General features: G+C 54.4%; 4 protein-coding genes across 14 annotated transcripts; 3 read left to right on the top strand and 1 right to left on the bottom strand.

The window, feature by feature from the left end:
- The first annotated feature begins 51 nt into the window (after positions 1 to 51).
- CDK20 (cyclin dependent kinase 20) lies at positions 52 to 9,254 on the top strand. Of its 2 annotated transcripts, none has more exons than XM_072626134.1 (8): positions 52 to 960; positions 2,451 to 2,564; positions 4,802 to 4,990; positions 5,360 to 5,481; positions 5,715 to 5,777; positions 5,888 to 6,011; positions 6,108 to 6,263; positions 8,716 to 9,254. In XM_072626134.1, the coding sequence occupies exons 1-8, from the start codon at positions 886 to 888 to the stop codon at positions 8,965 to 8,967; spliced, it is 1,095 nt and encodes a 364-aa protein (XP_072482235.1). In that variant the 5' UTR covers positions 52 to 885; the 3' UTR covers positions 8,968 to 9,254. The 2 variants fall into 2 exon arrangements, with proteins under 2 accessions (XP_072482235.1, XP_072482236.1); XM_072626135.1 differs by having other exon boundaries at positions 62 to 960; positions 8,835 to 9,254.
- On the top strand, positions 6,133 to 15,285 carry GATA1 (GATA binding protein 1). Of its 3 annotated transcripts, none has more exons than XM_072626130.1 (6): positions 6,133 to 6,263; positions 11,262 to 11,504; positions 13,563 to 13,961; positions 14,082 to 14,227; positions 14,316 to 14,441; positions 14,777 to 15,285. In XM_072626130.1, exons 2-6 carry the CDS (start codon positions 11,297 to 11,299, stop codon positions 15,131 to 15,133), a joined length of 1,236 nt encoding a protein of 411 aa, XP_072482231.1. In that variant the 5' UTR covers positions 6,133 to 6,263; positions 11,262 to 11,296; the 3' UTR covers positions 15,134 to 15,285. The 3 variants fall into 3 exon arrangements, with proteins under 3 accessions (XP_072482231.1, XP_072482232.1, XP_072482234.1); XM_072626131.1 differs by lacking the exon at positions 6,133 to 6,263 and adding an exon at positions 10,075 to 10,163; XM_072626133.1 differs by lacking the exons at positions 6,133 to 6,263; positions 11,262 to 11,504 and adding an exon at positions 12,934 to 13,076.
- Positions 15,286 to 15,336: 51 nt separating this feature from the next.
- HDAC6 (histone deacetylase 6) lies at positions 15,337 to 24,019 on the top strand. 7 transcript variants are annotated; one of them, XM_072626114.1, is made up of 28 exons: positions 15,337 to 15,400; positions 15,968 to 16,060; positions 16,296 to 16,433; positions 16,661 to 16,749; positions 16,834 to 16,918; positions 17,097 to 17,137; positions 17,240 to 17,336; positions 17,679 to 17,776; positions 18,078 to 18,182; positions 18,303 to 18,371; positions 18,495 to 18,621; positions 18,707 to 18,772; positions 19,129 to 19,188; positions 19,329 to 19,418; positions 19,777 to 19,883; positions 20,034 to 20,101; positions 20,452 to 20,620; positions 20,713 to 20,841; positions 20,986 to 21,154; positions 21,334 to 21,467; positions 21,752 to 21,820; positions 21,919 to 22,111; positions 22,204 to 22,353; positions 22,473 to 22,647; positions 22,732 to 23,042; positions 23,146 to 23,292; positions 23,620 to 23,748; positions 23,833 to 24,019. In XM_072626114.1, the coding sequence occupies exons 2-28, from the start codon at positions 15,977 to 15,979 to the stop codon at positions 23,899 to 23,901; spliced, it is 3,168 nt and encodes a 1,055-aa protein (XP_072482215.1). In that variant the 5' UTR covers positions 15,337 to 15,400; positions 15,968 to 15,976; the 3' UTR covers positions 23,902 to 24,019. The 7 variants fall into 7 exon arrangements, 6 of the variants coding, with proteins under 6 accessions (XP_072482215.1, XP_072482212.1, XP_072482211.1 ...); XM_072626111.1 differs by having other exon boundaries at positions 15,374 to 15,522; XM_072626110.1 differs by having other exon boundaries at positions 15,374 to 15,532.
- Positions 24,020 to 24,238: 219 nt separating this feature from the next.
- LOC140515446 (uncharacterized) lies at positions 24,239 to 27,309 on the bottom strand. Of its 2 annotated transcripts, XM_072626143.1 has the most exons (4): positions 26,925 to 27,006; positions 25,363 to 25,490; positions 24,655 to 24,962; positions 24,239 to 24,572 (listed from the first exon to the last, which is right to left on the bottom strand). In XM_072626143.1, the coding sequence occupies exons 2-4, from the start codon at positions 25,402 to 25,404 to the stop codon at positions 24,359 to 24,361; spliced, it is 564 nt and encodes a 187-aa protein (XP_072482244.1). In that variant the 5' UTR covers positions 25,405 to 25,490; positions 26,925 to 27,006; the 3' UTR covers positions 24,239 to 24,358. The 2 variants fall into 2 exon arrangements, with proteins under 2 accessions (XP_072482244.1, XP_072482243.1); XM_072626142.1 differs by lacking the exon at positions 25,363 to 25,490 and having other exon boundaries at positions 26,925 to 27,309.
- Between the last annotated feature and the right edge of the window lie 71 nt (positions 27,310 to 27,380).

Raw genomic sequence — 27,380 nt, 5'->3', positions numbered from 1 at the left:
GGGCACCTCGCGGACCACGTGACAGAGCACTGGGCCCGCCCCTCTCCAGGCTCTGGCCTGGCTTCGTGCAGGCCCCGCCCCTCGGGCCCCCTCCTCGGCCGTATCACCTGACTGAGCTGCCGGGGCTCGCCTCCCCGAGGGGCTCGAGTGCGCCTGCGCTGAGCCGTTGCTAAGGAAGCTGCGTGCGGGGCACCGGGCTGCTGGCAGGAGGTCGGAGGTGGCCCTGGCCGGGCCCGGCAGCCACCCAGGCCGAGCGCTGCGGGGGTGGAAGTGGGCGGGCCTTTTTGCCTTTGGGGGCGCCTCACCGAGTCTTCGAGTGACTGACGGCAGCCTGGCGTTCGCCTCGGCGCGCGCGCGCCAGCGGAGGCCGGCCCGGACTCGGATTCCGAACGATCTCCAGGGAGGAGGGAGCCTGTAGCTAGCCCTGCGCGGGCTGGGGGCTCCGGGGCTCCCCCAAGCTGAGGGGGCGGAGGGCATGTGGCGGCCCCACATAGCATCCAGGCATGAGACTCGCCCAGGCCCGGAGGGCTTCCCGGAGGAGGTGGCGTAAGCGCAGCTCTGGGAGGGGTAGCCCCCAAGGGGCGCGTATGCGCCTGCCAGGCACCCCAGCTCCGGCTCCGAGCGAGAAGGTGAACGGCCCGGGCAGCTGGGGGCGGGCAGGGATGCGCAGAGCTGAGCGGGGCCCTGAGGGGCATCGCCCTTAGCCAGGCCACTGGGGCCAGGAGGATCGGCAAAGGGCTCGATGGGAGGAATGCCCCGAGCGCCAGGGAGGGGGAGAGCAGACCTCAAGAAGGAGGCAGATCGCCCCCCCAGCCACTCAGGGCACGAAGCTGAAGGAAGCCTGGGGAGTCACTGGACCCACTCCCTTCTTCCACAAGCCGGACCATGGACCAGTACAGCATCCTGGGCCGCATAGGTGAAGGGGCCCATGGCATCGTCTTCAAGGCCAAGCACGTGGAGGTAAGAGGGGACCAGGCTGGTGCACGGAGCAAGCCTGGGCCCTTGGAAAGAAATCCCCCGGAGGCTCCTCCAGCCCTCGCCTGCCTCTCCCTCTTCTTTTCATACTCCCTCCCTCTTCTTTCTTGTGTCTCCCTCCTTTCCCCCATCTCCCTCTTCCCATATTCCTTTCCTTCCCTCCTCCTTCTCACTTCTCTTTCCCTCTATGTTCTTCTCTCCCCTCAATGGCTCCCTCACATCTGTTCCCCCTCTTCCCCTACCTCTCTGTTGTTTTGTCTTCTTCCCCCATGCTTGCCTTTGTTTCTCCATCCTCCCTTCTGCCCTTTGTCTCCCTTTTCTTTGTGAGTTCTCTCAGTTGGTGATTTCCAGGATCCAGCCATCATCCCCATGGGGCTGATTCCCCGCCATCTCCAGACGCCATTGGCATCCCAAACAGTAGATCCGCACCCTCTCGCTGCCTGCTGGGCTCCTGGACACCCTCCGTCCTTCTGAACATCTTGATTTCTGGCCTTCAGACCCTGAGTCACTTGTCAAGTCTTGTCATTTCCCCCTCCACGGCATCTCTCCCCTGCTACCATCCCCACTTGGACTAATGGCCTGCTACTGATGGAGGGTCCCCCCCACTCCAGTCCACCCTCCATTAAGCCACCAAATAGTAGATCCAACCATGCCCCCCTCCTGCTCAGTCGACTCCAGTGGCTTCCTGTTACCTCCAAAATCAAATCCCAAACCCTCTGGCATTCAAAGCCTTTCACAACCTTTTGCCTCTTCCTCCGGGTCTGTCTTTCTGTTTGTCTCCACTCCAACCCAGCTTGCTCCATGGGCACAATATTCTGTTTTCTGAGAAGCTCTGGCTCTCCCTTCTTCCTCCCTGGGGCCTTTCCTGAGCCCTCCAGGGACCAATGCCTCTGTCTCCACCCTTGAAGTGACCACATACTTACTTTAGATAGGTTTGCTAGCCACAAATCATCTGGGGACTTAGTTTGTTTCACTCTGTAGAACAAGAGGCCAGGAATGAATTTGGCTTTGCCCCAAGTTTCACTAGGGCTCCGCATGGCACCTAGTATATATGTATACTTTAGTAAATATTTATTGAATGATGGAAGGTCTGGTTTCTTGGGTTGATGGTATGGTGCATAGAGTGCTGGACCTGGAGTCAGAAATCTTCCTGAGTTCCAATCTGGCCTCAGATACTTCCTAGCTATGTGACCCTGGGCAAGTCACTTCACCCTGTCTGCCTCAGTTTCCTCATCTGTAAAAGGAGCTGGAGAAGAAAATGGCAAACCACCCCAGGATCTTTGCGCAGAAAACCCCAAACGGGGCCATGAAGAATTGGATGTGATTGAACAACAAAGTGCTTTCTCAGCCTTTTCATCTCTATCCATCGGTCTTTGAACTTTCCTCTGGTTCTGCCTGTCTGCTGCATACAAGCCCTTCTCTTTGACTGCCTACCTCAGTCTCCCTCTGTGTCTGGGTGTGTCTTTCTTTCCTAGACTGGGGAGACAGTGGCTCTAAAGAAGGTTGCCTTGCGGCGGCTGGAGGATGGAATCCCCAACCAGGCCCTGCGGGAGATCAAGGCTCTCCAAGAGATTGAGGACAACCAGTATGTAAGTCATTCCCTCCACTTCCCTGCCTGGCACTGTTTGCTCATCTGTAAACTGAGGCTTAGGCTTAGATTCCTTGCAATGCTAGATTGGGGCTCTTGTGATCAGTGAGCTGCAGAGAAGACGCTGAGGTGATGTTGAAGCACCCTCAGGCCTCAGCTTCCCCAGACCCAAGGATGATCTCAAAGCAGTGTTACCTCTTGGGGTTCCTTGTGGGTTCACAGTGGGCAGAAGAGGTTGGGTTTGCTGAGTTCTTAAGACCCCTTGAGCCTGTGCCCTCATTCTGGAGCTGGTTGAAAAGCGATGATGTCTAAGCACGTTTTTGCCTCTTTTCCCCCTTCTGTAAAATGAGCTTGGCTCAAATGCTCCCTAGCCATCTTGAGAAGGCGTCTCCACTCCAGTTTCCATCCTCATCTCTCCACAGTTGCCCAGTCCAATGGCCTTTGCCCAATGGCCTGATCCTTGCCCTGATCTCACTGTGGCTCACTCTCTCCTCCTTGAGATTCCCTTCTCTTCTCTCCTTTCTTCTCCTCCTACCTTTCTGCTTCTTGGGCTCCTTGGCTGCATCATCATCATCATCATCACCATCGTCAGAGCTAGTATTTCTATAACACCTACTATGGACTGGACTGAGCACTTTCCAAATAGGATCTCACTGGGAGGCAGGTGCTGTTCTTATCCTCACTGTACAGTTGGGGAAGCTGAGGCAGGCAGAAGTGCAGTAACTTGCCTGAGGTCACATGTGTCTGAGGCTAGATTTGAATGCAGGTCTTTTTGTCTCCAGGTTCAGGGCTCTATCCAGTGAGCCACCTGGCAGCCCACTAAGCATGGGTGATGCCCAAAGCTCAGTCCTAGGCCCTCTTCTCTTTCTGTATCCTCTCACTTGATGAGCTCATCAGCTCACTTGGACCCAGTGACCATCTCTCTGCAAATGACCTCTGACCTCTCTCCTTAGCTATCATTACACATCACCCTGTGCCTTTTGGACATCTCCTGAAGGCCACAGCAGTTGGCATTTATTCCTTCTCCCACCTGCCCCATTACGTGGCCTCCAGGCTTGGAGCTCAAACCCCACTAAGAGCAGCAGGCCTTTCTTTGCCCACTTCCTTTTTCTTCTGTCTTCTGAGTGTATTCCTTGCCATTAGACTAAGAGCTCCTCAAAGGCAGGGACTTTGGTCTGCCTCCCTTTGTATCCCCAGCACCTGGCATACAGTAGGCGCTTAATATGTGCTTGTTGACTAACTAACCATCTCTAAACACCTTTTGCTTTCCTTCAGTTTCTCCTATTCTATAAATTGAGTCAATGTACACATATTGGTTTTGGAGGAGATAGAAAGGGGAAGGCAGCAAGTGTGTGTTAAGCGCCTACTATGTGCCAGGTACTGTGCTAAGTAAGCGCTTCACAATTATTTTCTCATGTGATCCTCACAACCACCCTCAGAGGTTGGTACTATGATGATTTTACAGCTGAGGAAACAGGCAGACAGCAGTGAAGTGACTTGCCCAGGGTCACACATCCAGTAAGTGGGGCAGCTAGGTATTGCAATGGATAGAGCACCAGTGCAGGAGTCAAGAGGACCTGAGTTCAAATCTCACCTCAGACACTTGATACTCACTAGCTGTGTGACCTTGGGCAAGTCACTTAACCCCAATTGCCTCATCCTGGGTCATCTCCAGTCATCCTGATGAATATCTGGTCACTGGATTCAGATGGCTCTGGAGGAGAAATGAGGCTGGTGACCTGCACAGCCCTCCCTCACTCAAAACAAAGTCAAGTGCAAGTCATGTCATCATTTCTCTGATGTTATGGTCTTCTTCGCCAACAAAGGATGAACACACATCCAGTAAGTGCCTGACGCTAGATTTGAGACCCAACCCTCTATCCATAGCACCAGCCTAGCTGCAAAGAAGCTTTGCCTTAGTTTCCCTTCTCCTCTGAAAGGTCGAGGCAGAGATTGGATAGGTCAATCTCTAAGCATCCCATGAAATGAGTTTGTGGACACAGTGACTTCCAAGCACCCTTGAATTGGGGCCCAAGTGGAACAATCTCGAAGCCCTCTCCAGCCTAGGAAATGAGCTTGGCCGCAAGTTTATCTGGATGATCCAGCAATACTTTCAGGCCTCAGTTTCCCTGATGGAATGAAAGAACTCTGGTGGCAGGAGGGCTTAGGATGCAGGGATCCCTTGTGCCTTCTATAAAACTCTCTAAGTGCCCTCATCAGGTATCCTGGCACCCACAGGTGGTGAAGTTGAAGGCTGTGTTCCCGCATGGAGCGGGCTTCGTCCTGGCTTTTGAGTTCATGCTCTCTGACCTGTCTGAGGTCATCCGGCATGGGAAGCGGCCTTTGGCCTCAGCTCAGGTTAAATCGTACATGCAAATGCTGCTCAAGGGTGTAGCCTTCTGCCACGCCAACAACATTGTACACCGGGTATGGATACCCAGAGGGCCAGTGCCCAAGCTTTTTGGGAAGGGAGGAGTTGGGATGGAGATGGGGGAACAGGGAGGTTGGGGGGCTCAGTTGAGCCTTGGCAAGGGGGCTGGACATTAGACCTTAGACTTCTTCCTTTCCTCCTTTCTCCCCCTTCCTCCCTTCCTCTCTCACTCCCTCCTTTCTTTTCTCTTCCCTTCCTTTCTCCCCCTTCCTCCTCCCTTTCTCCCTTCCTTTCCTTCCTCCCCTTTCCTCTTCCCTCCTTCCTTCCCTTCCTTCCTTCTTTCCTCCCTCCCTTCCTTCCTTCCTTCCTTCCTCTCCTTTCCTCTTCCCTCCTTCCCTCTCTTCCTTCCTCCCTTCCTTCCCCAGGACCTGAAGCCAGCCAACCTGCTTATCAGCTCCTCAGGCCAACTGAAGATTGCAGACTTTGGCCTAGCCCGAGTCTTCTCCCATGAGGGTGACCGACTCTATAGCCACCAGGTGGCCACTAGGTACACTCCTAAGCCTGGCAGTGGGGGATGAGGGGGTTGTGCATGTGCGTGTGTAGGGTAGGCAAGGGGAAACAGGCATCCGTTTCAGGCTTGGTGGTAGGAGGTGTTGGTTGGCATGCCTCTTCAACCTCATCAGATCAGCTTCTCCCCTGCCCCCCATCCCCCCACTGCCCCACATTCCTCCCCCTGAACTGCCCCTTGCCTGCTAATAGTCTTTCCTTACTTTGCTGCAGGTGGTATCGGGCTCCTGAGCTCCTATATGGTGCCAGGCAGTATGATGAGGGTGTGGACCTCTGGTAAGACCCAGGAGGATGGGATGAGAGTGAGAGGGGGGACCCAGGAGTGGGCTGCTTGGGGTGACTAGCTCCATGAAGAGTGCCTAAACTGCGTCCGCTTGTGTTCACAGGGCTGTGGGCTGCATCCTCGGGGAGCTCCTGAACAGCTCTCCTCTCTTCCCTGGTGAGAATGATATTGAACAGCTCTGCTGTATTCTCCGGGTCCTTGGGACACCCACTCCCCGGGTATGGCCGGTGCGTAGCAGGAGAGAGGGAGAGGAATTCTTACACTTTGTTATTGACAGCTGGCCGTAGCCCCATAATTCCTCTGTCCCTCTCATCCTCCCCTAGGAGATAACTGAACTCCCAGATTACAACAAGATCTCATTCAAGGAACAGCTTCCTCTGCCCCTGGATGAGGTGCTGCCTGATGCCTCTCCCCAAGCCCTGCAGCTCCTTAGCAGTTTTCTTATCTACCCCCCTCATCATCGGATCCGGGCTGATCAGGTATTCTCTCCCCAGTCACACCTGAGCTGGGGCTAAGAGGAAGTGGGCCCGACTTCCGTGTCCTCAGGGAGCTTGCAATGCAATGTCAGACATTTGTGATGCACCAGCCCCTCACATCTACTTCGAGATATTTACTATACACACATATGTGTGCACACAGGCCTGTCTTAGGGGTACACATGAAGCAATCCATCAAGGAGCTGACCTTCCTTTGGGAAATATAACACATGCATAGGTCAGTTGTTCAGTTGTTTTACAGTTGCGTATGACTCTTCGTGACCCCTTTGGGGTTTTCTTGACAAAGATACTGGAGTAGTTGTCCATTTTCTTCTCCAGCTCAATTTACAGATGAGGAAACTGAGGCAAACAGGGTGAAGTGACTTGCCCAGGGTCACACAGCTAGTAAGGGCCTGAGGCTGGATTGGAACTCACAAAGATAAGTCTTTCTGATTTCCAGCCCAGTGTTGGATCCATTACAGCGCCACCTATCTGCCCTCCTAAATCATTAAATACAAAGAAGTTGGGGCTCCCAGGGAGAGTAGTAACAGCTCTGAGGGAGTTGACTGGAGGAACTTGAAAGAGTCTGAGCTGGTGAGTTCAGGAAGCAGCACGAAAATCAGCATGATTGGTCTAGTGAGTCATGTGAATGAAGTCTGTACTGGCAGGTGGCTGTCCTAGTGCTGACAAGTGAATTTGCAGCATCCTGAAGGGACCACTAGCCAAGACTTGTACCTGTGTTAGTTGTGTAGAAAGACTAGAGGAAGTGGAGGTTTAATTAATGGGCCATTGACCAGGGCTCTAGAGAGAAGAATCAAGGAGCACCTGACTGGCTGGAGGGGAGTAAGGTGCCCAAGGGACATCTGGGAGGAGTTAACCAGCCAGCAGGTGTTGGCATGGTGTCTGACTGGGGGGCAGGAAGGGCCAGGGATTTGGGAGTCATGTGTGCAGGAGTGGTCATTAAGCTCCTACTATGTCCAAGGCCATCAGGGGCAGCAAAGGAGCAGTTAGGCCCATGGGCAAGAGAAAAACCAGGAGCCCAAGTTGTAGATACCAATGAAGGAGAGACTCCATTGTAGAGTAGAGGGTGATGATGAAGTGAAGAGGTCAAGGAAAAGACTGATATGGGAGACTGGAGTGTGGGGAGATACAGAAGGACACTTTGAGAACTGGAGAGGAAGGAACGAAGGGAAGGAAGCATCCCACAAATGACCTTGACTGTTCTCAGCCAATGAGAGAAGCAGGGGAGAGAACTGGGGACAAAGAGTGGAGGTCATTTGTGGGGAGTGGGGAGGAGATGCTGATTTCAGGGTCGAACAAAGAGCCTTAGGGACTTGGAAACTCAAAGGTCCAGACTTGAGGCTGAAAGGAGGCATGTGAGGGGGCGCATAGTATGAACGGGGCCAGGGCTAAAGCAGGGAGGAGCCGGCCAAGGCCAGGGCCAGGAGGCGGGTCTGCCCACTGACTTGTCCACTGGGATTGGCTGTAACAGGGTACCTTCTGTTACCACTCTTATTGTGTGAAATGAGGCCAAGCACAACTCATGGGGGGGGGGCCTAGATAACAAGCAGAAGACACCCCCCCTTCCCTGCCCCAGCCCACCAGAGACTTGGCCTGAGGCCCTGAAGCTCCTTCCTGTGCAGCAGAGAACATTCTGGGGAATAACTCTCCCTCTTCCCCCCAGCCCCAGATGACTTCTTAGAAAGATGAATTAGTAGCAACCTGAAGGCAAAGCAAGGGAGTGCCCCAGCTCCCTAGGGGGTTAAGGATTTCCCTTCCCCTGGCCAGGGAAACATGAGCCCAGGTCCCAGGAGTACCTGAGGTAAAAGGTGCTTTGAGATCAAAAGAGGAAGAGTACACTTCTGACTTTAGGGTGATAAAATAGCATTTTAGCCAAGTGGCTAATTATTTCCATGAGAGAAATGAATTGATTTGATTTGATACAATGGAAAGAGCTCTTGGCTCTGTAGCCAGCCCTGGGTTCGAATTCCATCTCCTATTAGGACTACCTGAGTGCCCTTGGGCAAGTCTTCCAGGTTTCCTCAGCAATACTCTACCAGCTCTAGAGGCTAGTCCTTTGCTTGCCTCCGGGTGCTCGACCTCCCAAGGTTGGCCAGCTCCTGGTCCTTTAGTGGGCCTGCTTTAATGAACAGATTAGGCTGGTTCTCCATCTGCCCTTGAGCACCTGTTTGACTAAGGTCCCAGTTTTTGTCTGACTCAATCCCGTTTAATGCCCTTAGGCTTTAATGAACAGATCAAAATGGCTCACACGTCCCCTTCCATCAGGCCTCTGTCTGTAGACACCTTTGAGGAACACAGTCCCCTTGTTTCTTTTTAACTGAGCCCAGTGCTTGATAAAAATCTGCTGCTTGCCACAGTGCTCAAAGGGGAACTGTTGCCCTCCCAACCCCCAGTTCTTGGTGTTGAGTGAATTCAGCCAAACTTTTCTTTGAAGGTGGAGGCGAGCAGTACCCGTGGGGGACTGAAGGGAAGAAACCAGGGACCTAGGGGTGAGGCAGGACCAGGCCGGGCCAGGCTGGGCTGCCCCTTCTCACTCCCCCCACATCCCCACAGGCCCTGCTACATGAGTACTTCTTCAGAGCCCCGCTGCCGGCCCACCCCTCAGAGCTGCCCATTCCACAGCGTGGGGGGCGGCCCGGCCCCAAGGCCCGACCAGGCCCTCCTCATGTCCTCGACTTCAGGGTAGAGCAGCCCCTGGCTGAGTCGTTGCCAGATCCGGAGCTGATTCGGCCCTACCTCCCAGAGGGATGAGCCTCCCACTGCCCTGGCCTCCACCCAACTCTGCCTGGCCCCAAGAGATTGCCTTATCTGGGCACTCCCAGCTGCTCTCCCTGGCCTTCCTGCGGCTAGGGTGGGAGGGGACTCAGGCGTTCATCCGGCTTCCCTCCCTCTGGAGGTTCAGGAGAACAGACTTCTAACCTTGGCTGTGCCTCAGTTTCCCTGAGAACAATAAACACTACCTTGGACTCCAAAGGCAGGGTCAGTGGGAATATTCAGAATGACTGGAAAATGAGGAGGCCTCAGTTTCCCCAGCTGTGAGTTGGGCTTGGTGATTCCCACCTGTCCTGCTCTCCTCCCTCAAAGCAGGGGGACCAAGGTGTTACTTTGGGGGGAGAGAAGATGAATGAATTTCTGTGTCACACGGGTTAAAAGCAGGGGTGAAGGGTATAGACAGGGTCAGGGAGGCCCCAGTATCCGCTCTCTTCTTTCCCCCAACCTCCTGTGGGGTTGCTAGTTGCCTCAACCCCAACAGCCGAGGTCCGGCCCTCCATCTGATAAGACTTATCAGCAGGCCCCAGCCTTGGCCTAGCAGGGAGCTGGTGTAAGTGGTGGTGGGGGATGGGGGGGAGGGTGTCCCTCATCCTCCCAGACATCTGCTCCAGTGTATCCTAGGCCCTCTTCCCAGGACCTAATGAGAGACCCCCGCAAAAAAACCAAAACAAAACACCAAAAAAACCAACCTAAGAGCAAGAGTGACAGAGGGAGAAATGGAGAGAGCGGAAGGGTCACATAGGAGATCAAGGGCTAGAGAGAAATGGAGACCAAGCAGCCCTGACAGGCCAGAGAAGGAAAATGAAAAGGCCCAGACCACAGGTGGGGCAGAGGTGAGGGACCAGGAGAGAAGTCAGGGTCTTGGTTGGCTGGTGCCATGGCCGTTGGCCAGGGGGGAGGAAGGTGCCCCCAGTCATGTAAGACATGCTCGGGCATCGGTGCCAGCAGGGGGCGGTCCCAAAGCTGGGCCCCATCCCCCCTGGCCCCGCCCGTAGCCACAGCAGGAGGGGGGTGTGAGGGAGGGAGACAGTGTTGTCTTGGTCGCAGCCTGGACCCTGAGGAGATCCAAGAGAGACTGCCCCCCCTCCCTCCGCCTAAACACCTGCTCAGGTCAGTGCCCCCAAGCCCTCTAAGGCCCCATTTGAGGAGGCCTTGAGCCCTGTCTCTAATCCTCCCAAACCCCCCAACATTATACCCCTAAGTCATCTCCAAGCCATTTTGAGGGGCTTGAACCCCAACCTTGGTCTCTTCCTCCAACTGTACTTCTGTCCTTTAATTCTCTCTGCCCTTCCAGTCTTATCTCTCACCCCTCTTCTAGCCCCATACCTCACTCCCCCAATTACATCTTTGAGGGACCTGATCTGTCGACCTCCAAAGGCTCCCAATTCCATCTGCAAGGGTCCTGAGCCCCATCTCTGATTCTGCTCTGGCTGAGGGTCCTTGGCTCTGATTTCCTCTTAAAAGCCAACCCATATCTGATCCCCCACCACCAAAATAAATTCCATTCCTTAAGGGTGGACCGTACCTGGCTGGGCTGGGCCAAGCTTGGCTAGGAGCTGGCTCCCTGACTGGGCTTGGAGCTGGCTGCCTGGAGTCCCCAGGCCTGCTGGGAACACACTAGCCCCAGGCGGCTGATAAGAGGCTTTCATATCCCCCAGCCCTGAGATAAGGGTTATCTCTGCCTTGGGGTGATAACTGGGGGAGGGCAAGCTGGAGGGGACTGAAGGAGCTCCCACTCTGGGCCTGGAGAGAATGAGAAACAGGCAAAAGAGGCTAAGGGGAGGCCCAGAGACTAGAAAAGAAAAATGGCAGGGGTGGGGGGTAAGGGCTGGGGAAGAAGGAGCCCAAGGGACATGATGGACCCCTGTGTACCCTCTCCTTTATTCTCTACCTCCCTGGAGCCAAAAGAATCCTCCCCATCTTTGGCCTCCAATTATCCAAGCATATATAAATATATATAATATGGACACATCCATCTACATATGTATGTATGTAAATGTCTATTATCTCTATGTGGGCACATATGCGTGCACACGCTCCATGGCCAAGCACATTGTGTGTGTGTATGTGTGTGTGCACGCGCACGCATGTGTGGCCCAGGAGTGCCCACTTAGTCAGGGTAGGGGACCCAACCTGTAGCCCAGGAGAGGGCCTAAGAACCAAACTGAGCAAGGTCTCTCGGGGCTGACAGTCCTGCCCCCCCCTCAGGGAGGCACCACTGTCACTGTTTCTGCTGAGGCCCCATGGATTTCCCACCTGGCCTGGGAGAGCCAGAGGCCCTGGCCCCTTTTGCTGAGCCTACCTTGCTGCCCTCCTCGGCCTCTGTCAGTGCTACTGAAGAGCAAGGACTCTTCTCTCCAGGGCCTGAGGGGCCTGATACCTCCAGTGCTGCCGCCACACTGTCTTACTACCATCGGGGGACAGCTGCCGATGCTTATAGACACTCATCAGGTATTCTGGGGCTGGGGAGGACTTTGGGGTACCATTTTTTCTGTCCCTATCACTGTAGGGTGATACCAGTGATGCCAGCTGATGAATTACATTATGTAGTACCATGCCTGGCACATAGTAGGCACTATAGAAATGCTTCATCCCTTCCTTTCCCTTCCCTTCCCTTTTATTGGCTGGCCTCACTCTTCCATCCAGGGTATCCACCACCCTTCCTCTGCCCCCTCTCCCCAGGTTAGACTGGGTTAGGCAAGCCTTGACTTAATGGGTGAAGGTGTTCCTGAGCCAAGCCTGGAGGCAGGTTCAATGGAGATAGAATGCTGAGTTTAGGGAGCAGCTTGCAGTTTAGTTGGCTTGCATGGTAGATAGTAGGAAGGGGAGTTAGGTAAAATAGATCCAGACAAATCAGATAGAAACATGGAGGGTTTTTAATACCAACCTTAGGAGTTTCCATATTAGCCTACTGAGCAGGGAGTGACATGGTCAGACCAGGAAGATTTATTCAGCAGCTAAGATTAGAAGGCCAGGCTGGTAATGGTCTGAAGTGAAGTGTTGTTAGGGCCTAAATAAAGGTAGTAGCTGTCTGGGAGTGGAGGGAAGGGGATGGATTCCCAAGGGACAAATGAACAGCTGTTTGGCTGTGAAGGGTGGGGAGGGAAGTCAGTGTTGAGGTTCAGGCTGAAGCTGTGAACCCTTCTTGGGTTTGAAGAAACGAGGGGAATAAGGAAGCTTAGAGGGGAGAAAAGCAGGACTTCCATTTTGGACACATTGATGCTGATGGGATGGGCAGGTGAACATAGTGGGCAGTATGGGATGAAAGCTCAGGAGAAAGATTCTGGCCGGATGGCTGGTTCCAGGGAGCAAACGAGATCACCCAGGGGAACGCTGAGAGAGAAAAGGGTCAACCACCAAGGCTTCTGTGGGGCAGGGGATGGGGAATAAGCGAGGGAAGGAGATCGAGACAGTCCCATTGGGAGGAGGGAAGCAGGAGAGAGCCAAAGAAGGAGAGGACACCAATGAGGAAGGGAGGGGAGAGGTAGGAGGGTTGAGGGTGGACAAAAGTCTATTGACTTGAACAGTTAGGGGCATTGCTGGGAACAGCAGCCATTGGCAAACTTGTAGATCTGTTTCCACTCTTCAAAATCATTGAGGACACGCCAAAGAGCTTTGTTGTGCCTAACTAGGGATGAAAATATCTTAGTGGCTTCATGGACCCCCTGCCAAGGGTTTTCAGAACCCCAAGGAATCAGTGAGTGGCAGCTGGATCGTTGTCAGATTGAGTCAGTAGGAAGCAGCATGTCCAAGGGCCTGTTTTGTGCACATATCTGAATTACTTTTCTTTTTCAGTTAACAAGCCTTTATTTTCTGTGTCTCCCATTCTCCCCTCCACCCCCCCCCAACCCCCACCCCCAGGAAAAGTAAAAGAAAAACCAAACACTTGAAACAATTGTGACATTGGTCATGCTCAGCAAGGTGTGGCCACATGTGTAGCCCTAAATGTGCTTACCAGGAGGCTGTTGAGGCAGATAAAAGGTTTGACCTCAGCAGAAGGAAAGGGCATTTAGGGGGCTGGGGGTAGGTTATATGGCTTAGTAAAACTTCTGTTAGGCTGAGGGCTGAGTGTGGGACAGAGGGAGGATGTTTGGAGGAGGTGAATTGTAATTAGATAATGTAAGGTTCAGAGTACTGGCCAAGGTTGGAGGATCAGTTAGTCAGTTAACAAGCATTTCTCAAGGATCAAATGAGATCATCTTTATAGGCACTTAATTCCTTTCTCCCAAGGGCTTTCTATGTGCCAGGCAGTATTCAAAGTGTTGGATTTGTGTGTCCCTACCCTGCATGACTGGTAGCCATGCTAGGAGTCAGAATTGGGGAGGTCATATTGCCAGGCCAACTGAGAAGTCCTAGACCACAGAGGCAGAGTAAATGGGGAATGGACCCCTCCCTTTCCTATATGCTGGCTGAATGACCCCAGATCAGTCACTTGACCTTTCAGTAACCCTGACTAGAACTAGGCCATGTTGGGGATTAGGGACCTGACCATTCCCTCACTCCTTACAGTGTGCCAAGTGTACCCAATTCTCAACTGGATGGATGGAGAACTTGGGGGAGCCCCGTACGCAGCTGCAAGTTGGGCCTATGGTAAGGCTGGGTTGTACCCAGCCTCAGCCCTGGCCCCTACTCTTCGAGAGGCTTCCCCGCAGCCAGCTCCTGAGGGCCCTGATGGGAAAGGCAGTCCAAGGGGCTTCCTGGAGACCCTGAAGACAGAGAGGCTGAGCCCAGACCTGCTCACCTTGGGTGTCCCAGCAGCTGTGGGGCCCTCCCACTATGTGGCAGCGAGTTCTCCTGACTTTACTACTGGTACCTTCTTCTCACCTGCTGGAAGCCCCCTCTCAATGGCAGGTGGAAGCAGTGCCTACTCCCCGAAGCTTCGTGGGGCACTTCCCCTGTCTCCCTGTGGTGAGGATGTGGGTTCAGAATGCAGGGGAATATAGTCCAGGGGAGGAAAAGAGTTGAGGGACTGAGCTGGGGCTCAGCTCTTACTTTCTGTCCAATTCCTTGCCTTTTCCTCCCACCCAGAGGCCAGAGAGTGTGTGAACTGTGGAGCAACTGCCACCCCACTGTGGCGTCGAGATGGCACTGGGCACTACCTGTGCAATGCCTGTGGCTTATACCACAAGATGAATGGGCAGAACCGACCACTCATCCGGCCCAAGAAGCGCCTGGTGAGGAGGGAGGACCCGGTGGGATGGGGAGGTGAGGAGTGGTTGACTGGTATCCCAGGGTTCACCCAGTTCCCTGGGCTCTTTCCAGATTGTCAGCAAGCGGGCAGGTACCCAGTGTACCAACTGCCAGACGACAACCACAACGCTGTGGCGTCGCAATGCCAGCGGGGAGCCTGTGTGTAACGCCTGTGGTCTCTACTACAAGCTGCACAATGTAAGCCTCCCCTGCTCCCCCCCTCTCCCACTTCCAGGCCATCTGGAGCCAAGTTTCTCTGGCCCTTAGCCTTTAGTGGGTTTGGGCCTGGATGATCTCCAAGCCCCTTTGGCAGTGGGCTGTATTTGATGAAATGAGAGTGATAGTTGGTCTCGGGCCTGTGTGACTTTGGGGGGAGGGCTCTTAAGACTCCCTCCCTTTTCCAGAACAGCTGGGCCAGGGAATCTACCTCCTAGGTCGCTGGGGGGGGGGGGGGGGGGGCGGCGCATGGCACAGATCTCTGGGGTGCCTCTTTTCAGGGTGTCAGAGCGTCTGGATTTGTTCCCCCACCCCAGGTGAACCGGCCCCTGACCATGCGCAAGGATGGTATTCAGACCCGGAACCGCAAGGTGTCTGGCAAAGCCAAGAAGAAGGCCCGGGTGGGCCAGGCCCTGATGGCGGCTGGGCAGGGGACAACAGCGGCTGTGGTGGCCTCGGGTGGCCCAGGGGACCTGGTGGCTGAACCGCTCTACCCCAGTCTAGCGCCCGTGGTCCTCTCTGGCCACATGGCCTCAGTGGGCCACCTGGTCCCCTTTCCCGGGACTGCACCCCCCCTGCTCGGGGGCACCGGCGTCCCCTTTTCCGGGGCCACAGGGGTAGTCTCGGCCCGGGATCCCGAAGACAGCAGCACACTCGCCTTGGCCTTGGCCTAGGCCTTGGCCCCTGCCCTGGACCCCAGCCCGCCTCAGCTGCTCCGGTGGCCCCGCCCATGCCCCGCCTGTCCAGCCCTAAGTCCTCCCTGATTGGCTCCGCTTTCTCCCCTCTCCCGAGGCTTGAGGACAATAAACCCGTAGCTGCTCCACCACCCGGAGGCTGGCTTTTTGTGCGTGCGTGCGTGCGTGCGTGCGTCGGGGGGGCGGGACCAGGACGGGAGGCGCGTCACGTGGTGCCATCTTGGCGTGTGACGGAGCGAACGGCAGGTGACAGCCCTTCGGCGCGCAGCTGGGCGCGTGTTTGCAGGTCCTTGGGCCTCTAGCTTCCGCTCCCAGCCCCAGCTTGGGGAGGCGGGGCCCCGCCCGAAGAGTCCAGGAGGGCCGACGAGGCAGGGCCCAGTGAGGAGGGGGCGACGGGCCGGCTTCTGCGGGGGTCTGGGGCGAGAGACCCCTGATGGGGGCGGAGCTGCCCTGGGGGGAGGGGCTGGGCGGGGGGCGTCGGAGGCCCAGAGCCACCCCTTGGGGGAGGGACCGTGTCCCCCGTGGTCGTAAAAGGAGCCGTCTTGAGGGTTGGAGCTCCAAAGCTGCCGTGGGGGGAGGGGGGAACGGCGGAGGCTGAGACCCCACCCAGGGGAGCGACAATGTCCCCCAGGGTCTCCCGTGGTTGGAAACTCTGAGCTGCCATGGGGGAGGGGTCGGTTCCCAGGGGGTAGAGACTGCGAATCCCCCGGGGGGAGGGGCTGGGTCCTCCAGGTGATGAGCCTAGCGGGCCATGAGGAGAAGGAGGGTGCGCTTGGACCATATCCCGAGAATGGAGCTGTCTCCTCTGTTCAGGTCAGGCCTATGGCATCCCCGCCTGAGAAGCCAGGTCCGAGTCATCGAGGAGAGAGCCCAAGACGACGCTCACCCTCCGATACCCGGATGCCGGTTAGTTCAGTTGACTTGAGGCTGGGAATCCCCTCTCTAGGATGAGAGAGGGAGCATCTGGGTGGTCCTCCATGAAGCTGGAGAAGGAAGTCAAGGCAAGCCCCAGACATGAGGAGAGCAGGAAGAAATCCTCCAGAAATGAGGGTCTTGGGAACGCTTCTTGAGGATAGTGGAGTCAGCGGGAGTGCCTAAAGATGCTCCCACCGTCTGGGCTGACTTTCTGTGGCATCTCTAGGGGCAAAAGCGAGGAACCCGGAAGGGATCACCAGTCCCTCAGGCCAGCCCACGTTTAGCCGAGGTCCTGCGCAGAGGACGAGCAAGGAAATTGAGTCAAGTGTCTGAGCAAGATCTGGTAACCAACCTGCAGGACCTAGTGAGTTTGTGTCCCTTTCCTTTACTATCTCACCCAGGGTGCTTAAAGCTCTGTTTTATCTGCTTTCTCATTCCTTATGTAAGACTTTAGGGGGGATCTCAAATCGCCATTAGCCAACTTTTTTCGACCCTTTCAAACGTAGGTTTTTCAGTCCTGATTAGAGAAAAAGGATCTCCTTAGTGACTGACCTCTACCATTTCCTTTCTTCCTTTCCCATTCCCTTCTAGGACCTTGAGGCTGAGTCAGCTGTACCCTCAGGGACGGGCCTGGTGCTAGATGAGCGAATGAGTGGTTTCCACTGCCCCTGGGATGAAAGGTGAGCCCGCAAAGGGGAAGGAGGAAAGGGTTCTCATCTAGAAGATAAAAGCAGACTGAGCATTTTCAATGTATGGTTCCTTAGTTTCCCTGAAAGACCGGAACGCCTTCAGGCTGTGCAGGAACAACTGGCCGAGGATGGTCTGCTTGAGCGATGCGTCCACATAGAGGTGAGGCCAGTCTCCCCCTCTTATGCTCCCGTTGAAAGCAGGCAGGCTCACCCTGTCCATGGGTTTCTCCCCTTCCAAATCATCAGCAAGTATTAAGTGTTTAGGCTCTGTTGCAGATCTCCAGCCTGAGTCCCCCAAGGCCAGAGGGGTCTTTCCATAAAGGACTTTGTTCCCACAGGCCCAGCCAGCCACTCCCCAGGAGCTTCAGCTTGTCCATAGGTGAGCACAAAGGGCTCTCCCTTCCCTTGGCATTCTCCACTCTTGGGTGGCAAGCCTCCCATGACTATAGAATCCTCTCTCCATCTTTCTGTGGAATAACAGCCAGGAATATGTGCACCTGATGGCGTCCACCCCTCAGATGACTGAAACAGAGCGGAGGGCCCTCTCGGACACTTACGATTCTGTCTACCTGCACCCGGTGAGCCAGCGCCCTCCAGCCAGGCTGCCTCTGGGATTGGGAGGGATGGAAGAGTGCACATGCTGCTCAGCAGCCTCCTCCCACTTCTTCTTTGTTTCTTTCTGCCCCTCTGTCTTTTTGTTTATCCTTCCCTCTCATCTTTCCTGTTTCTTTTTTCTAGTTTTTCTCCTTGTCTTTCTTTCTCTTTCCCTGCTTTCTTTCTTCTTTGTCTTTTCCTTCTTTTCTCTGTCTCTCTCCTTCTTTCTCCCACCACCCCTGTCCTTTATCCTCTCTTTCTGATCATTTTCTGTGTTCACACTGATCTCTTGTTTTCTCTTCTTCACCCCTCTACTGCTGAAACAGAACTCATTCCCTTGTGCTCTCCTGGCCACTGGGGCGCTGCTTCGGCTGGTGGACGCCTTGATGCTAGGCGAGATCCGAAACGGACTAGCTCTTGTCAGGTAGGTGCCAGGGAGGAAGGGTGGAAGATGGTATGAGCCTGATCTCCCCTTACCTTCAGTTCCTTGTTTAAGGGAATCTGTCGCTGTGTCCTCTCAGGACTTCATGCTCCACTTGTAGAATATGGAAGCTGGTCCAGAGAATTTTGAAGCTCTGGCATCACTGACCCTATATGTACCATGATGTTGATATAAGATATAGAGGTTTATCATTGCCTTTTTTTAAAGCAGTTTGTTCTGAGCTTTGCTTGAAATCAGTACCTAGGGGTCCTTTCTGAGTTTGTGCTTGGTCTTCTGGTCCTAGGCCCCCTGGCCATCATGCACAGCGTGAAAGCATGAATGGCTACTGCATGTTCAACAATGTTGCTATTGCTGCCCGCTACGCCCAAGAAAAGCACCATGTGTCAAGGTAAGGCTAGGGGCCATGTGGGCTTTCTGGGGAATCCACTCTCCAAGACTTTGCCCAGTGACAGGCCCTTGCTTCTCTGAGCAGGAGGTAAACTCTCAGGGGGCCCTTAACCTTTTCCAGGATACTCATTGTGGATTGGGATGTCCATCACGGTCAAGGCACACAGTTCATCTTCGAGCAGGACCCCAGGTATGTTTGGAGTGGGCCCTCCAATTAGTATAGTTAGAGGGCTTGGAATTCCTTCCCCTGCCCGCCCCCCCCCTCCACTCACCCCAAGCCCTCTACTCTAAAGTCCTCCTTTTCCTTCTCCAGTGTCCTCTACTTCTCTGTTCACCGCTATGAGCAGGGCCATTTCTGGCCCCACCTAAAAGCTTCTGACTGGCGGGCAACAGGCAGTGGCAAGGGTCAGGGATATACAGTCAACGTGCCTTGGAACCAGGTCAGGCCCCTAGCACTTAAAGAAGGCCCTGGCCTCACAGGCCTTCTCATGTGGGTGCACTCATTGTCCATTTCTCCCTCCCTAGGTGGGGATGAGGGATGGAGATTACATCAACTCCTTCTTACATGTGCTGCTACCCATTGCTCTGGAGGTAATGGAACCCAGGCGGGGCCCCTTAAAGAGAAGCTGAGGGACTGAGCCAAAGGGTTGAGGTCTGGGAAGGAGATGGAGTCTGGCCTCAGGACTGAGTTAGGGAGAGCTTTGGGGACATGGTGGACTTCAGTTTGCGGAGGTAAGGAAATGTTGAAGTGCTGATGATGGCCACTGCCGCCGGGGATTTGGAACGTGCAGTACCTTGGCTGGTAAGAAGAAACTACAAGACTTCTGGATGGGAAGGGTTGGGAGGAAGGTTCAGAATGGAAGGCAGGCTGCTGGGCCCTTAGAAGCTGTGTGGGCAGGCCACAGAGCCAGGAGAGCCAGGCTAATGTTCTCCTCCTTCCTCTCTAGTTTCAGCCTCAGGTGGTTCTGGTGGCTGCTGGCTTTGATGCTATGCTGGGGGACCCCAAGGTAGGCCCCTTGGCTAGGAGGGACAGATTGGACACAGGAGGAGGGCAGGATCATGGTCTTTGGGTCACTCTCATTCACCCCTGACCAACTGGGGATGAGACCTAGGATACAGCACTGAGCTCCTCCCTCTGTTTCCCCAGGGAGAAATGGCCGTCACTCCAGGGGGGTTTGCGCACCTTACTCACTTGCTCATGAGTCTGGCTAAGGGGAAGCTGGTTCTGTCTCTGGAGGTGAGGGCTCATTTGCATGTCTCTCAGTCTCTGTGTATGTGTCTGTCTCTTTTTTCTCTTCATCTTTTCTTTGTGTTTATGCACAGAAGTGCTTTTCATGCCTTGCTCACTGCATGGGGAAGAGGCTAGGTTCTAACTAGGTGGGGTAGGTGGGGCCTGAGAACCTATGCTCCTCTTCTCCCTGTCCCTTCTGCCTTCTTCCATCTTTTCTCACAGAGTCTTCTGTCCCCTTGAGCACTCTTTTTCCCTTGTTCTCAGCGTATTCCTATTTTCATGCGAGGTTCCCATGAGGTAATGAGTTTACCTCCAAGAGTTTCCAGTTCCTTTTCTTCTCTGAGTTGTGTCTCACTCCCTATAGGGTGGCTACAACTTGCGCTCCCTTGCTTTGGGGGTCAGTGCCACTGTCCAGACGCTCCTGGGAGACCCATGTCCCATGTTGGCAACACCTTGTGTCCCCTGTCCCAGGTGAGAGGCCCCCAAGAAACCCCTGGGAGGCGGGTGGGGAGGAATGTGGATGACTTACCTCAGGTCTGGGTGACCTTGGACAGATCATTCCATCTCTTTGGGGATTGTCATCAGTGACCTGACCGCTCTTGTTGTTTTCCTAACTTGCAGTGCCCTGGCTTCCTTGTCTTGTACCCTGGCTGCTCAGAGACCTTTCTGGAAGGTCATACAGAAGTTTCGTAAGTGAGGCAACTGAGAGGGTCAAGGGGGCACTGGAGGGCTGAAAGGAGTGGGCCCCACATCTTTTTCCCATGCCTGTCCAAAGGTGTCTGGGATCTCAGCCCTCAGTGAGTGAGGAATGAGGGTGATGGGCTGGGAAGGAGGACAGCCACAAATGGGTCTCTGTGGGACAAGCAGAGGCAGTGACCCTTCCCCTTGAGAGCAAGCCAACAACACTATACCCAGTATACTGGAGAGCTCAGGACCAATTGTAAATGGTGGCTTGACTTCCCAGGGCCGGCTAAAATGAGCAGGGGGAACCAAGTGATCTTGAACTTTAAATCATCCCCACCCCCACCCCCCATAACAGAATCTGCCCTTGAGGACAAGGAGAAAGAGTACCGGGAGGTGAGCCTAGGCCCCCCATCCAATCTTGAGGCCCTGGAGAAATCCCTGGAGGAGACCCTGCCCCTGCCTCTGAACCGAACAGGCTTGGTATACGATGAGAGGATGATGGAGCATTTCAATATGTGGGACAGGTACTAGGCTTGGGCCAGTGGCTGAGGGGACCATTTGCTAGGGGTCACATGAGCTCCCTCCCCTTTGCTGAGCGTTCCTGGTCCTTCCCCAGCCACCACCCAGAGCGGCCTGAACGCATTGCCCAGATAGCTCAGCACCATACGGAGCTTGGGCTGAGCCCTCGATGCCTCGCCTTGCCTGCCCGTTGTGCAACAGACCATGAGCTGCAGAGCTGCCACAGGTAGGGGCTGCCCCTCATCCATTCTGCCCGCTCCTCTCCTCCATCCTTGTCTTCCCCCTCTTTTCCTTCTGCGTTCCTCTCCTTGCGTTCCTCGCCTCTTTTCTGTTCTTTCTTCTCCCCCACTTCTCTCTTTTTCCTATCCAGTGAGGAGTATATTGACCGTGTTCGGGCCTCGAGTGGGCTGAAGCCTCGGGACCTCCACCGGGAGGGTGAAAATTACAACTCCATCTATTTCTCTCCCCACTCTTTCATCTGTGCCCAGCTCGCGGCTGGAGCAGCTTGCCGTCTGGTGGAGGCCATCTTGGCCAGGGAGGCACGTAGTGAAAGGGAGGCAGCTCCACCTAGGTGGGGGACATGGGATGGGATGGAATTTACCTGGTGTGGCATGGTGTAACATGGCTTGGCTTTGGGGGGGGGCGGTGGAGAAGAGGAGGCAGGTAACAAACAGGGGCAGGAAATGAGGCGATCCTTTGCCTGTTGGCCTTAGCACAGGTGCAGAATGGGCTGGCCATTGTCCGTCCACCAGGCCACCATGCTGAAAGAGATGCTGCCTGTGGTTTCTGCTTCTTCAATTCTGTGTCCGTGGCTGCTCGCCACGCCCAGGAGGTGGCAGGCCGGGCCCTCCGGTGAGTATAGCTGAGGCAGGGAACTGGAGTGAATGAAAGGAGCAGTTGGCCTTCACTCGCAAAGGCAGGGCTTTGTGACCTGGCCTCTGTGGCCTTTTCTTGAGTTTCTATCTGGAGAGATGTGGTTTGGTAGAATTGGTATACTTGGTAATCCTCTGGCATCATCAACCTGACTGCCCACAGGGCCAGGCCGCACAAAAACTGCTGCAGACTCAGTCCAAGGGGAACCGAAGGGAATGAGCTGGGGGAGGCCCAAAGTAGTGGCTCCTTGTCTCTCCTTACAGAATCCTAATTGTGGATTGGGACATTCATCATGGCAATGGAACACAGCACATGTTTGAGGAAGACCCCAGGTAAGACCTGAGGAAGACCAGGACCCTACAGAGAGAGGCTAAGACAGGGCTTAGGGCAGCTTCTGCCTTTGCCTTCTGACAAGCTCTTCCCTGGCCAGTGTGCTGTATGTGTCCTTGCACCGCTATGATCATGGCTCCTTCTTTCCCATGGCTGAGGATGGCGCTAGCAGCTGCGTGGGCCGGGGCCAGGGCGAGGGCTTTAATGTCAACGTGGCATGGAATGGGCCCCGTCTTGGAGATCCTGACTACCTCGCCGCCATGCACCATATTGTGATGCCCATTGCCTATGAGGTGAGGTTGGCAGCAGAAGATGGTTGGGGTTGGCATGGCCTCTCCCCCTGAGAGGCTGGGCAAACATCTCTCATGCTTCCGTTGTATTGTAGTTCAACCCTGAGCTGGTGCTGGTGTCTGCTGGCTTTGATGCTGCTCGGGGGGACCCACTCGGCGGCTGCCTAGTCTCCCCGGAGGGCTACGCACACATGACCCATCTGCTGATGGGGCTGGCTGGTGGCCGCATTGCCCTGGTCCTTGAGGTACGATTCATGCAGGACTCTCCCATTTCCCTTTCCTATGGTCTTCCCTCCATCCTCCTCACTCCTCCTCCTGACTCCAGACCCTCCATGCCCACTTACCTCTCTTCCCCTAACTCTAGGGTGGCTACAACATAACATCCATCTCAGAATCCATGGCTGCTTGTACCCGGACCCTCTTAGGTGACCCTGTCCCGCTGCTCCCCTGGCTTCGGCCTCCACTGCCCGGTGCTTTCCTCTCACTGGCTAAGGTTGCCCACATCCAACAGAAGTACTGGCAGAGTCTTCGGCTTCCTGGTGAGCAGGGCTCCAGTTGGGGCTATGGAGGATTCCACAGGATGGGAGGGTGACTGGCTTCTCCCCATTCCGTTCACTGTCCAGCAGTAGAGGTGGAAGTGGAAGGAAGGGAGGCCCCACTGGAGTCGCCTGACAAGGAGAGTACCCTGGAGCAGAAGCTTCTTGAAGAGAGCCTCCCAGAGGCATTGACCACAGGACTGAAGCTAGAGGACCAGGACCAGCCTCCATCCCCTGTGCTTGAGGAGACCCTAGGCCTGGAGGCCCTGCAACTCAGTGCTGCCATTGCTGAAGAACAGGACCCTGAGGAGCCTGGCCTGCTTGGGGAGGCTACTGGGGGAGAGGTCCCAGCCCCTCCCGCCCAGCTGATGATAGGAGATCAATTTGATGCTGAGGGGGTGAGTCTGTGTTTTCACCCCCAGACCCCATCTGATGAAGGTGTGCTGGGAATCCCACCATGACTGGCCTTAGGCCTCAGCACTGTCTCACACAATCTTTTAGGCCATGTTCTATGCTGTGACCCCGCTGTCCTGGTGCCCACACCTGGTGACTGTGCGCTTGGTGCCTGAGGGGGGTCTGGATGTGACCCAGCCATGCCAGGACTGCAGCACTCATCTGGAGAATTGGCTCTGCCTGTCTTGCTATCAGGTGGGCCAAGGAAGGTGGTATAGAGTGTGAAAAGGCATGTTTAATGGGCATCATTTCAACCCCTGGGGACTGGAAGGGCTTGCCCTCATTCTTACGGTGGCCAGGGGGTGCCATGGTGCACAGAGGGCTGGGCCTGGACTCAGGAAGTCCCCACCTCAGATCCCGCATCACACACTAACTCTGGTGACACCAGGCAAGTGATTTCACCTTTGCCTCAGTTTCTTCCCCTGTGAAATGGGGGTCACATGTTTGTAAAGGGCTTACTTAAGTAGCACAGTGGCTGGCACTGAATCAATGATTATCTGTTCCGTCCCTGGCTTCTGGCAGGTTCACTGTGGTCGCTACATTCAGGCTCACATGCTCCAGCATCACGAGGCCTCAGGCCACCCGCTGGTCCTAAGCTATGCGGACCTCTCAGCCTGGTGTTACTCTTGCCAGGCCTATGTGAACCATGAGGTGAGTCCCCCTGAAGTGGCTGCTGGGTCCCACAGGCTGGGTAGCAAGCAGAGGGCTCCTGAAAACTGTTGGACCTTTGTCTAGGTTCTGTTGGAGGCCAAGAAGACTGCATACCAGTCCAAATTTGGGGAGGAGATGCCGGCGTTGCCATGACAGCTGACTGCCCTGTGGCCCCTCCTTGCTGCTGCCTCACTTTGGGATTATTGTCCTAATTCCTGTGTCTCTCCAGCAAAGACACAGGCTTCCCTAAATAAAAGAAAATGCAACAAGACTTGCTTCCCCACCCACCTGTTTTGTAGTTGATGGGGGGAGGGGGGAGGTCATTTGTTAATATAAGGCAAGCTGGCATTGCTGCCCTGGGGAGCTACTGTGGGAGAGACTGTTTCCAGGAAATTGGAGTGAAGTTGAGAAGTGAAACCCAAAAGGGCCTGGGAAAATGCCTCAGAGGTTGACAAGGGGTATGGGGACCAGAGATGAGACAAGACTCTGCTTTGCTTGCAGGAGCAGGAAGGAGGCCATTTTATTAAGCTTGGGTACTGAGGTGGGGATAAACATGCATGGTGGAGGGGGAAGCCAGGAAGCGAGGAGCCTTAAGTGGCTGGAGACCCTGTCATGCTGGCCAGTAGTGTGTGACACCAAGTGGTGCTCCCCCCTGGACCTGAGCCCTGCCCTTGGTTCCCAAGGCCTGTAGGCGGTTCGAGCGGAATAGTGCAGTCCCCAGGTCCCTGCGCAGACGACGCTGCAGGGGCCATGGTTCCTCCCAGGTCAAAGTGGGAGGGATTCGGGTCTCTGACATCTTGGCCAACAGCTGGCTCATCAGGAATCTGTGGATGGAAAAATCCAGAAGTGTCTAGTGTCACCAATTTTGCCTCTGCCCGTGCCCATCCACCTTCCCTCCAGTGATACCTGAGTAGTGCCTGCTTGGAATCTGCTGCCTCATCCTTGGCCTGGGCCTTGGAACCAAGCACCATTGCCTCCTCCATGCTGACCTCAGGCTCGAGATGGGAGCTGGCCCACAGGCTCAGGAGCAGCTGGGCCAGGGCAGCAGCTTCAGCCTTGGTCTCCTGTTCCCACTTGTGCCACCCAGCCTCTGCCTTGAGAAGCCGCTCTAGGGCCTGGGCCAGCAGGGCTGCCTTGGGGGAACCAGGTGGCCAGTCCAGCTGCATGGCCCTTGCCACTTGCCCAAGGTTCCAAGAGAAGGGCAGGGTCTGGGGCTGTGGGACCCAGAAAGAGAAGGTGTTCAGCGTCCCCATATGTGACTCAAGAACAGACGTTATCAAAAAGGTCCGCAAGGGGCTTAAAAGACCCAACTCCTCCAACCATTCCCTGAATATCCACCATGTACCCTACCATTGCTCCTTGGCTGCAAGGCCACCAGGGAAAAAAGTAGGCATCCCCTCTCCCGTGCCCCTTCCACTTTAGCCTAGCTTTCATAAGAAGGTTTTCCTGACAGCAAGCCTAGGTGTACCTCTGTACCTCCCATCCATAGTCTCTGCTCCTGCCTTTGGGCCAAGTTGAACAAATCCAATCTTTTCTCCCTGACTGGCCTTCGGATAAAGGAAGACAGCCAAGCATGTACCCCCTCTTCAGTGTTCCCTTTTCCTGGCTACATACCATCAGTTCTTCCAACTGATCCACACTCCTTGGGTTTGACATCAGGACCCCCACATATCCTGCCAGTGACCTGCTGAATTCTGTCTACCTGGTGAATGCCCTTCTTAAAATGTAGCATCTCCCTATCCCTAGGAAATTGAAATATAAGGGAATTTTCATATCATTGGAAACATGGAAGTGTCCAACTATCAATCTTTTGTGGGAAAGGGAGACTTCTTGAAAAGACTTTGGAATGTCAGATTTGGCCATGATTCATGTGCCCCCCACTACACACACACACACACACACACACACACACACACACACACACACACACACACACACAAACACAATGCCTGAGTTGGAGACTTCATCAAAGGGCAGGGATAGTAAGAGTTTTTGAGCTCTTTGCTAGGTCTCTGGTATTGGAAAATTTCTATATATGTGTGCATACATATTTATCCTCTTTTAATCCAGAAAAGACCTTCAAGACCATATAGTCCAAGTTGAACTCTCATTTTACAGGTGAAAAAACAGGCCCAAGGTCACAGACAGAACTGGCTTGGAATCCAAATCCTCTGAATCCACAACTGGATTTCTGGCCAAGTTTACCTCCTGTTTCAGCATGTTACAGTCATGGATCATTTCTGGAAGCACTAGCAGCAGAAGCTCCCTAGACAGAAATCTTCTGTTGACTCAGCAAGGGCTTTTTCTCAAAGACTCCTTTGATCCAGAGCCTCCCTCCAAGTCCACCAGAGTCACGTGTTTGGGGGAAGGAGAGCCTGCCCTTTGGCAGAATGGACTTTTTTCATATCAGACAAGGCAAAACTGCTACTCACGACTGAGAAGAAGGATTTGGAAATGGATGTGGCATCAGACTGTCTAGCACAAAAAGATGAACAAAACTTAAATGAAAATGATCAAACTGCTTAGGCCTTGAAATCTCCGAGCTCATCACAGAAGCACACAGCATCTGAGACAGCCACAAGCCTGATCTCCAAATTTTTTGGCTCCCCTTCCCTACCCTCAATCCACACTGGCCTGGAGGAGCTCCAAGGAGATGGAGCAGGGAGAGGACTGTGGATTTGGAGACATGTTCTATGCTGCCCAGATCCCCACCCCCACTGGGCAACTCCTGACACCAGATGCAGGCTCCATGTCACACACTTATCCACAGACACATCCTGACCATACATAGAGACACATGACTCCACGCAAACACCACACAAAGCCACAACCATGATGAAGCTAGGCATTAAGACACAATGACAATTACACACAACTGTGACCTCACAATATTACAAAGGTCAAATGTCTAAAGAATCCTCACTCAAAGACAACACAATCACATACACATAGTATCACACAAAGACCTAAATACATCCAGACACGTCCCCAGTCTTTTTCCTTTCCTCCAGGACCTCGGACAGCTCCAAACTCTGGTAAGGCTTCTCCTGCTGCCGGATCCAGTAGACTATGGATGAGACATTCTCCTCCCCCGACCATTCCCAGGGCGATCCCTTTCTTCACTTGGGAAGAGTTGGTCTGGAGAGGCCCTGATGAAATTTGGGTGGGAGGAATACCTGCGCAAAGATAGCGCCATGGGTCGCTGTCGGGAGGAGCAGGGCTCCAGCCCAAACCAAGGTGAGCAGCAGTGGCAGCGGCAGGGCTGCTGCCATCCTCCTCCAGTGGCTTGCTCCTCCCTCCCTCCTTGTTCTGCTGTCTGCGCAAGCGCGTTACTTCCTCCTGGCAGTCCTGCACCAGCTTCTAATGCACATTCCTCTTGCTGTGCTTTCTCTTGAGGAAAAAGGGATCTTAGAGTCATAGAAGGTCAGAGACTGTAGCAATCATCCAGTCCTACCCTCCGGAGGAAACTGACCCAGGGAAGGGACTCTGTGTACTCACAATTACAGTTAAAGAGGAAAGGCGATCGCTTGAGTCATTGCCCTCAGCTCTAGCTTTCAGGTTGACTCATCTATTGCTCCCAAACCTCCATACCCAATACTTTGTCTCCTTCAGGCTATGGCACTGAACCTGTC

The sequence above is a fragment of the Notamacropus eugenii genome, chromosome X, assembly GCF_028372415.1.
Source record: "Notamacropus eugenii isolate mMacEug1 chromosome X, mMacEug1.pri_v2, whole genome shotgun sequence".
NCBI lineage: Eukaryota > Metazoa > Chordata > Mammalia > Diprotodontia > Macropodidae > Notamacropus > Notamacropus eugenii.
Note: the sequence above shows the minus strand (reverse complement) of the source record. Positions and strands in the feature narration are given on the sequence as shown.

Coding starts and splice junctions, on each gene's coding strand:
- HDAC6 (XM_072626108.1), top strand. CDS start 15,890: ATGAGCCTAGCGGGCCATGAGGAGAAGGAGGGTGCGCTTGGACCATAT. Junction 22,112..22,203: donor TGATGCCCATTGCCTATGAG/GTGAGGTTGGCA, acceptor GTTGTATTGTAG/TTCAACCCTGAGCTGGTGCT. Junction 23,043..23,145: donor ATCAATTTGATGCTGAGGGG/GTGAGTCTGTGT, acceptor ACAATCTTTTAG/GCCATGTTCTATGCTGTGAC.
- GATA1 (XM_072626130.1), top strand. CDS start 11,297: ATGGATTTCCCACCTGGCCTGGGAGAGCCAGAGGCCCTGGCCCCTTTT. Junction 11,505..13,562: donor TGCTTATAGACACTCATCAG/GTATTCTGGGGC, acceptor CACTCCTTACAG/TGTGCCAAGTGTACCCAATT. Junction 13,962..14,081: donor ACTTCCCCTGTCTCCCTGTG/GTGAGGATGTGG, acceptor CCTCCCACCCAG/AGGCCAGAGAGTGTGTGAAC.
- LOC140515446 (XM_072626142.1), bottom strand. CDS start 27,020: ATGGCAGCAGCCCTGCCGCTGCCACTGCTGCTCACCTTGGTTTGGGCT. Junction 24,963..26,924: donor ATGGCGCTATCTTTGCGCAG/GTATTCCTCCCA, acceptor TGGGTCCCACAG/CCCCAGACCCTGCCCTTCTC. Junction 24,573..24,654: donor TCCAAGCAGGCACTACTCAG/GTATCACTGGAG, acceptor TTCCATCCACAG/ATTCCTGATGAGCCAGCTGT.
- CDK20 (XM_072626134.1), top strand. CDS start 886: ATGGACCAGTACAGCATCCTGGGCCGCATAGGTGAAGGGGCCCATGGC. Junction 961..2,450: donor TCAAGGCCAAGCACGTGGAG/GTAAGAGGGGAC, acceptor TTTCTTTCCTAG/ACTGGGGAGACAGTGGCTCT. Junction 6,012..6,107: donor CCACTCCCCGGGTATGGCCG/GTGCGTAGCAGG, acceptor ATCCTCCCCTAG/GAGATAACTGAACTCCCAGA.